At 46.0% G+C, this 9,515-nt stretch overlaps 1 protein-coding gene across 2 annotated transcripts in view; it reads left to right on the top strand.

Annotated features, from left to right (window-relative positions):
* Positions 1-9,515, top strand: part of NEBL (nebulette) — a 451,165-nt gene that overhangs the window by 401,624 nt on the left and 40,026 nt on the right. Inside the window, exons 20-22 of one of the 2 annotated variants that reach the window (XM_075552463.1) lie at positions 4,170-4,262; positions 6,095-6,187; positions 9,167-9,259. The exons of the other annotated variant lie outside the window; for it this stretch is intronic. Of the exons in view, the coding sequence (XP_075408578.1) occupies positions 4,170-4,262; positions 6,095-6,187; positions 9,167-9,259 (279 nt within the window). The remainder of the gene's footprint in view (positions 1-4,169; positions 4,263-6,094; positions 6,188-9,166; positions 9,260-9,515) is intronic. 2 annotated transcript variants of the gene reach the window in all.

The following is a 9,515-nucleotide window of genomic DNA, read 5'->3' as shown; positions in this document are numbered from 1 at the left end:
TGTGATCGCCTCTCTTGAACTAGGTTTTATTTCGTCGAATGACCATGTGTAACGAGGAAATGGCACACGTACAAGTGAAATCCCAAGCCAACGGATTGCCAATGGATTGCATGTGAGGAAGTTCTTGAAAAGGGAGTCAGAGCATCTTGTTTTGTTTTTTTTAATAAATCATTTTATTGGGGCTCATATAACTCTTATCACAATCCATACATGCATCAATTGAGTAAAGCACCCTTATACATTCGTTGCCCTCGTCATTCTCAAAATTCGTCTTCCGCTTGGGTTCCTGGAATCAGCTCATTTTCCTTTTTTCTCTACTCCTCCCTCCCTCCCCACCCCTCCCTCACGAACCCTTAATAACTTATAAATTATTTCTCTGTCCTATCTTACACTTCCCGGAAGTGGAAGGATTCTCTCTCGTGAGTTGCTCTCAATTCAGTTTCAGCTCATGCACAGCAACACTGCTCCATAGTGTTTGAGATCCCTTTCAAAGCCGACCTCCAGCCTTGCCTTCTGGGCATTTCTGATGAGTCTCAACCACCAACCACCAACCTGGGTAGCAAGCGGCACGGGACGATGGTGGAGAGCGAGTTGTGAGACCCGTTAGGAAGAAGCACAATGTAGAGGCAGTCTGGGCTCGGACATTCCAACCATCAAGGACATGGAGGACAACGGGGCCGTGCTTTGTTCTGTTATATTTAAGGTTGCCCCTCGTCAACCCGCCCAGACAGCACTAACAGTAGCCACAGTAAGAAGAGTGACAGACGCCACAGCTTGTGGCAGTGTCCCACAACATGACTCAGGCCGTTAGGGCATTCAGGACGTTAGGTCGGTTAGTGAGGACATCGATTTCTTTAAGAGGAAGTGTCACTGGCTTCCAATGCATGGGGGTTGAAGGGAACACCACACTCCTTTAAAGTAAGTTTCCTGGAAAAGAAGAGCTGACTTAATGAGAAACCACTAGTGTGAATAACAGCCCTGGTGATATCTTGCATAGAGAAAATGGTATGCAAATGCTGGAAATTTGGGAACACCCGAACAGTGGGAAAGAGGTGGACCTCAAGGTTAGATCCCAGCTATTGGTCATAATTTTTAAAAATCATTTTATTGGGGGCTCCTACAACTCTTATCACCATCCATGCATACATCCTTTGTGTCACGCACATTTGTACATTTGTTTCCCTCATCATTCTCAAAACATTTGCTTTCTACTTGAGCCCTTGGTATCAGTTCCTCATTTTTCCCTCTCCCTTCCCACCCTACCTCCCTCACGAACCCTTGAAAATTTATAAGTTGTTATTATTTTGTCATGTCTTACACTGCTCAACGTCTCCCTTCACCTACTTTTCTGTTGTCTATCCCCCAGGGAGGAGGTTATATGTAGATCCTTGTAATGGGTTCCCCCTTTCCAACCCATGCTCCCTCCACCCTCCCAGTATCGCCACTCTCACCACTGGTCCTGAGGGCTCATCTGTCCTGGATTCCCTGTGTTTCCAGTTCCTCTCTGTTCAGTCCTAACACCAGCTACTCCGAGTTTCCATTCCCTCATTTCTAAGACAGAGCTTAGAAATTAAATGACTAAATGACATCGAAGGCACTTAGCATGTTTATGAAGTGACACATGCAGAAACGAAGCGTCTGTACATTAAATTTATGGTTAAAAATGTACAGCCACTAGCCATTGGTCACAATCATTTTTTTTCCCTACATCAATAATGCTGTTCACCAGAACTTTCTCGTCTGGTCTCTCCCGAGAATTATCATTTAATATGTCTTGCTGTCGTGGAGACAGCATGGAAACTTCCCTCACACTAACTCAGCCGTTCCAGATACAAGAGTCTGTTTCCACCCTCAGACCCCTCACCAGGACGCAACGCCCCCCACCGAGGGAAGCGTCTTACTGGAAGGTGCCCTCTCCCTTTGCCATTTATTTTCCAGGCTTATCAAACTTCATTGGCAAGTTCTCCAAGGTGACTCTGTGGCTCACGTGCTTTTCTTCTCAGGCCCCATAGGCCTTGTGATTTCTCGGTGGTAGTGGTGGGGGCTCCCGCCACACTAAATTTAAGCTCCCAACATCGTTAAAAATGCACCGGGGAGTTTCTTATAATGAGGTTTTAACCTTCAGCACTGCTTTCACCTGTAAAAAAAAAAAATCCATTCCGGTGGCATGCCACTCTGCGTCTCCGTGTTCCAGGCTCATTTATTCCCTGAGGCATTGTGGGGCTACCGGGAAAGCAGCGACAAATGACAGCGTTCCCTTCGCCCAGCCGAGACCGAGCACTTTCCTGCACCGGGTCAGGAACATTGCCATCTGCTAGGTCACAAGGCAGGGCTTCCCGTGTTGCAATTTGGTAGAGAAAGGACCTCTGAAGTTCAAGGCTTCTTGTTAAAGTGACCATGTAACTAATGGCCGACGGTGGACATATGTGACCCTCCTTTACAACCATAAGAGAATACAATAAGAGAATGCATTTTAAAAATAGGAATTGGTGAGTCTAACGAAGGTTGCTTTACTGCTATGAAGAAATGAATTCACAGAAGGAATGATTTATGACTGTGAAGCTCAAACCCGGAAAAGCCAACAATAAATAGGAGAGACGACAAAAAATTGGTGGTGGAGGGTGGGAAATGGAAGGATAATAATAAAAATATAAACCTTCCTTCTCAGCATATGTCCCATCAAGGTGAAGACACGTGTAATCAACGACCCTAGTCAGCCTCTTCCCAAAGAGCCGAGGCCTGGCCACGCCCACGCTTTTACACCATCAGCGGAAGAAAACCGAGCATCCTTTAGGGATTTTTTTTTTAAGATTAAGAAACAAAATGGAGGCCAAACCCACATCCAACTCACTGCCAAGTTGATGCTGACTCACAATGACCCTCTCAGGACAGGGTAGAACTGCTCTGGGGGGCTTCCCAGACGGTCGCTCTTAAGGGGAGTGGAAAGCCCCATCTGCTGCTGTTTTTGAACCGATGACCTTGCAAAGCAGCCCAGTTCGTAAGTACGATGTCACCAAGGCTCCTTACAAAAAGAAGGCAGGAGGAGCCAAATCAGGGCACCAAGGGGGCGCATCCTGCTTTTCCGTTGAACCTCTTGAAGAACCGTGAGCAGGAAGCCGGCTGTGAAGAAGCCATCCCTGGGGGCACTTTCCTGGGCATTTTTCTGCTAAACTTTGGTTCATTTTCTCAAAACCATCTCCTGACAGGCCCCTGCCATCAAGCCCTTCACAACATCAACAAGCAAAATGCCCAAGCCTCCAAAAAAAAAAAAAAACGATCCCTAAGACGTTGCTCTCGGCCATTCCCTGCTTACTCTAACCAGACCACTTCCACATCCCGGGACGTGGCCCTTTGTCTTCAAGATCATCCGGAAAGAGCCCCAGGCTTTGAACAACTGCTTCAATATCTCGATCTCACGTGTTAAACTTTTCCACAGCAAGTTCTGCTCTGACCTGCAGCTGATCGGGGTGCGATGGTTTCGGCATCTATTGAGTGGAAAGGAGGCACAACTTTAATTGCTCAGGCAAAATTGGGTAAACTGAGCCAAGCACTATGTGTCCGCTGTTTCTGCTGTTAATCGTGGATCCAATTCCATTAGGACACAAATGAGATTTTTTTTTTGTTTCCTCGAAAAGTGATGTGGACGGTCTGCTCCATCTTCAACATCATCTTGTCGCTTCTTCCAAGGCGTGCACATGTGTAAACTGCTGATTTCTTTGGGGTATTGTCCCCATAAGCTCTTCTTGAAGCACCAGTGATTTTGCAGTTCTTCCCCCCGGTGGCTTCATGATGAATCTGATAAACCTTAAACGATGCTTGCTTCCATTTTAAGAGATTGTAAAAGTTCGTACATGTTGATGCTGGTGAAAATATTTTGAAACCCACACACAATTAAAAAAACAAATGAATGCACATTTTCTATACTCAGTTTGGAGACTCTTCATCTACAGGTGGACGACTGTCAATCAAATGTGCTGATTAAAATAGCTGGAAAACAAAAGGCATCTCAGCCGAGTACAGGGAGAGGTTGGAGTCTATCCGCAACATATACTTTAGGGTACATCCTGGCGATAGTTTTACCAAGGCACGCTCGCGTGGCTTCTCTTTGTTTGGTCTGTGTGTGCGGTAGACGTGCATTTCCCTTTCTCACAAACTCTCTCGTCTCCCAGCTTCAGTACAAAGAGCCCTGCCACAAAGCAACCCCACTAAGTATGACGCCCGAGATAGAAAGAGTCCGCAAGAACCAGGAGCAGCTGAGTCCGGCAAGTTGTTTCTGTTTGTTTTCCCCTCCCCTCCCCTCCTCTCCCCTATCTCTTCCCCTCTCCCCTCCTTCCCCCTCCCCTCTCCTCCTTTCCTATCACTTCCCTTGAGTTGATTCCACTCACAGTGCAAATCCGATAGTGCTAAGTAGTACTGCTCCTTGTGTTTTTTAAGGCTTTAAATATTGATGGGAGTAGACCTGAGAGTGGCTGGTGGGTTTGAACCACTGATCCTATGGTTAGCTGCCCAACAGGAAACCCACTATGTTACCTGGGCTCGTGTGCCTTGATATGCCATACTTCCCCATACCAGTAGTATAGTAGAGCGCAGTATAGTAAAGGATGGAACAGTATAATTTACCTAGCGTCGTATATTCTTTAAAATGCTCCCTGTAAAGCTTTAAACCCTCTATGTGTTTGGCTGATCCTTTTTAATGTCTCCGCATCAAAGGGAATGAATTGTGGTCTTCCCACAGGAGGCCAGGACATGTGTTACTGTGTGGATGGAATTAGCCATATTTATTTAGTCAGAAAGTCTTGCTAACACATCTTCCATGTGCCAGCCACGGAGCTGGACATGACCCAGTTCCTGATTTAGGGACCTCATCATCTTATTGATGAACACCTGCAAGTCTACCCAGGTGAGGCCCTGAAGAGGAGGAGGGCTGTTGTCAGTCTGACAGCCGAGGACCCCAGGGCAAGGGACCTTCTAGACAAAATGGAAAACATTATTCAGTTCTCCTATAATGGATTGATAATAAAAGCAGTAATAATAATTTTGAAAACCCATTGCCACCAAGTCAATTCCAACTCATAGTCAGAATTTAATCACGATGGGGCGCCTAACACTGTCTGCAGAAACTCCAGGTGCACATATGGTTCAGGTACTTGGCTCTTTACCAAGAAGCTGAAAGTTTGAGTCCATGCAGAGTGACTTTGGTGATCGGTGGCTGTAAAATCAGCCACTGACAAAGGGCGTCACCACGAGTCTGAATTGGCGTCTCAGCAACGATTAAGCTAGATCTTGTAGTAGATGCTTTGTGTGAGGCCATGAGGCCAGCATTGTTCATTTCTCAGTTTTGCAGATGTGCGAAACTAGGACGTGGGCGGTTACAAGACTTGCCTATGGACCATGGCTGGTAAAATCAGAGAGGGGATTTGCACCCAGGCCTTCTGGAACCCAGGAATTCTTTGCACGAGTGTATTCAGATAAATCACTATCTCCCCTTCTACCCCCTATTCTGTGATCTTTTTATAGAATGTCTACATGCATATAATCGCCTCTTCTTCTAAAACTAGTGATTTTGAGAGACATCCCCATTTAAAAGTGAATTCTCCCAAGGGGGAGCAGAAATCAGCTTCGTCTTCGTAGTATCACTGGAAGGCAGTAGGTGGGAGTCAGGAATCCTTGGCTTCTTTTGAATATTGGACACCCCTGGGTCAGAAAGAGGGGAGAGGCCTTCGGAGGTGGCCATGCTGACTTCCTGGTCGTTTCCTTCCATGGCTTCATTCCGGAGTTTCCTTTTCCCATGAGCTCCTTGGTATGCCCATTCCTTTTATCTGTGGACGTTGTTGTTGGACTTGACCTTGAACAGCAATGTGATCATTGGAAACACCTTACTTAAGCAGCACCACCCACACTTTGTGTTTGCTGTGCTGGAGGTTGAGGACCCAGGGGTCCCCAGTTGAGAGCAGGGTGCTCACAGTCAGTAGGCTGACCCAGAACGGCTGTGGGGAAGAGAGGTAATGGAGATGGCTTCTTCTGAGGCTGACTCTCGGTGATGTTGCTGGGGTTCATTCTGCTTTCTATGAAAATTCTTGCTTCTCGTCCACAGGTGAAGTACAAAGGAGAGATTAAACAGGCGACTGCCATCTCGGACCCCCCCGAGCTGAAGAGAGTTAAGGAGAACCAGAGGAACATCAGCAATGTGCGAGCTTCTTCATTGGCCACTTTCCTTCTAATTCGCAACCAGATTGTCCGCAAGAACAAAGGGGCATCAAAAAGTTCATGGAAAAATTGAGTTAATGAATGATGGGATTTCCCCAGGAACGTCTTTTTTTGAAGTCCCCTTGAATTTACAACATTTTTGTAACTTCCTGTGCATATCCTGTTCTCAGTTGACTAAGTTAAATGGAAAGGTTCAGGATCTGAGGTGTAATGCATACAGTCAGCTGGTCCCCACGCCACTGTTCTCAGGGAACACACCTAGGATTTCCTGTTAGCAGTTAGAGGGCATCCCTGCCTCTTGTCTTCAGAGAGCAGCCCCGGGCGCCTCCTCCTGGTTACGCCTTGAGCGGCTAACTGCAAGGCAAGCAGTCTGAAATTACCCACTGCTCCAAGGGAGAAAGGTGGGCTTTTGACTCCCATAAAGATGGACAGTCTGGGCAACGTACAGGGCAGATCTGCCCTGTCTTACGGGTCGCTGTGAGTTGCAATGGGTTCTGGGGCAGGAAGGCTTTGTCTTCATGGCTGCAGTTACTACCGTGCTCCAAAAGCAGTAGTCTTTTTTTTCCTTTCTTTAAAAATAATTTTATTTGGGGCTCTTACAACTCTTATCACCATCCAACCATCCATCCATCCACCCACCCATCCATCCATCCATCCATCCATCCATCCATCCATCCATCCATCCATCCATCCATCCATCCATCCATCCGTGTCAAGCACATTTGTACATTTGTTGCCATCATCAGTTTCAAAACATTTTCATTCTACATGAGCACTTGGTATCAGCTCCTCATTCCACCTCCCTCCCCCCCCCACTTCCCTTGCTCACAAACCCTTGATAATTTATATTTTGTCATGTCTTACACTGTTCGATGTCTCCCTTCACCCACTTTTCTGTTGTCCACCCCCAGGGAGGGGGTTACAGGTAGATCATTGTGATCGGTTCCGCCTTTCTGCCCCACCTTCCCCTTCCCCTCCTGGTACTGCTGCTCTCATTATTGGCCCTGAGGGGTTGATCTGTCCTGGATTCCCTGTGTTTCCAGCTCTGATCTGTACCAGTGTACATGCTCTGGTCTAGCCAGATTTGTAAGGTAGAATTTGGGTCATGATAGTGGGGTGGTGGTGGCTGGAGGAAGCATTAAAGAACTAGAGGAAAGTTGTATGTTTCATCTCCTCCCTGAGACCCTCCTATAAGGGGATGCCCAGCTGCCTACAGATGGACTTTGGGTCTCCACCCTGATCTCCCCCTCATTCACCGTGATATGATTTTTTGTTCTTTGATGCCTGATGCCTGATCCCTTCAACACCTCGTGATCACACAGGCTGGTGTGCTTCTTCCATGTGGCCTTTGTTGCTTCTGAGCTGGATGGCCGCTTGTTCACCTTCAAGCTCCAAAGAGAGTAGTCTTGCCTGGCATCTTGCTCTTCCTTGCAAATAGGCTTTCCTCCTCTTTCCTATCTGTGTGTTTTCTTGTTCCTAGCCTGCCTTCATTCCCTTCCAGCTATTGTTACTGTATTTTGGGATGCTGTCCAAGGAGAAGTGATAAAGTATGTATGCATGGCTGAGTAAATCATAAGGGACAAGCCCATTTTAGGAGCACTTCAAAAGGGGGTGGCAGGTTGTTTTTTTTTTCCTACACAGCCACCAACTCCTGGCCTGTTCTAATTTCCCTCTGTTTATGTAATCCACAGATGTAGCTCACGGTGAGAATCCTTTTTGAAGTCATTAACATATAGATTGAGTTCTTCGGAAGAAGAAATTTGGAAATCTATTTAGTTGAACGAAATCTTTTATTTGTCAAACCTTTAAAAGCATTTGACCAGATGATGAAGCAAAAGCAAGTTATTGTTTGATACTTTCTCTCACAGTTGTACTTTGGAGACAGAGATGAGCATGTTCTCCCGATATATTTTGGGTCACACTTGACATGATCTCATTACTCATAAAAAGGGAAGGTGGAAATCGGGAAGGAGGGATGGAGTAGCGAGACGCATGCTGCACCCACCCCACCTAACCGTGATAACCTATTTTTAAATGAATCATTAATAAAAGTTTCACCATATTTAATTACTAGGTAGCACTCCAGAACAGTGACAATGAGCAGGGTACCCTGAAGTACGGTCCACGGAGAAGTACATCCCCTTGGTAAAGTGCAAGGCAGCGAAGTTGGGGAAGGCCTTCAACGAGATAGATTGACACTGTGGCTGCATCCGTGGGCTCAGACAGACATAGGGACAACTCTGAGGATGGGGCAGGGCAGGGAAGCATCTCCTTTGGTGCACAGGATTGCTATGGGTTGGAGCCAACTGGATGAGACCTAGCCAACCCAAGACCCCCTAAGCGGTTTCCTATTAGAATTCTTCCCACGGATAGCTATGATGTAATGGCTTTTTAAAAAAAGTTTTACTAGGAGTCCCTGGGTGCCTCCAGCAGCGAAGTACTCAGTCACTAACTGAGGTTAGTGACTGGTGGAACCCACCCAGAAGAGCCTTTCGAGAAACACCTAGTCATGTGCTCCCAACAATTAACCGCCATTGAAAACCGTCTGTGCAAGTCTCCTCTGAAACACCAGGGGGAGCCAGGACTCAGAATTGACTCGGTGGTGACCGGACAGAAAGAGCTTTTATTGACGATGTATTTATAATGTGAGGGTACACCAACCAGCTTGTGGGAGAATTACATTATCTTTGAATTCCATTTTTCTGTGAACCTTTTGACAGCCTGGCATTTGAGTATGTTCATGGTCATTTTTACCCCTCTGTCATTTATATACCTTCTATGGAGTGAATTGACATGGATGGATTTAAGAGCCAAGCATTTGCTTTATTTAAAGTATGGCTAGACCCCTCCCGCCTCCCCCCAGTATTTCTTCCTTGATTAACTCCTTAAGCAAATGCTGTAAGACTGGTGTTTTGTTGGATTGATACATGCATTCTCCCTGTGTTCTCTTACGTGATAGGTTCATTATAAAGGGCAGCTGGGCACCGCTACCGCCCTAAGTGTAACTCCTGAAATGGAACGGGTCAAGAAGAACCAAGAGAATATTAGCTCGGCAAGTGCTTCCATCTGCCCGTCTGTCTGTCTGTCTGTCTGTCTATCTGTCTATCTATCTATCTATCTATCTATCTATCTATCTATCTATCTATCTATCTATCTTTCTTTCTTTCTATCTATTTTTTCCTTGTTTCTTTTCCTTTTTAGACATTTAAGGATAAAAACTTGAACTATACAAAGAATGTCTCCTTTATTATCGACCCATAGTTCTGTTTCTTTTTTCCTTGCACTAGTAAAATTCGTTTCGGGAAACA

The sequence above is a fragment of the Tenrec ecaudatus genome, chromosome 6 (assembly GCF_050624435.1).
Source record: "Tenrec ecaudatus isolate mTenEca1 chromosome 6, mTenEca1.hap1, whole genome shotgun sequence".
NCBI lineage: Eukaryota > Metazoa > Chordata > Mammalia > Afrosoricida > Tenrecidae > Tenrec > Tenrec ecaudatus.
The sequence above is the reverse complement of the archived record's forward strand: the minus strand, read 5'-3'. Positions and strand labels throughout refer to the sequence as shown.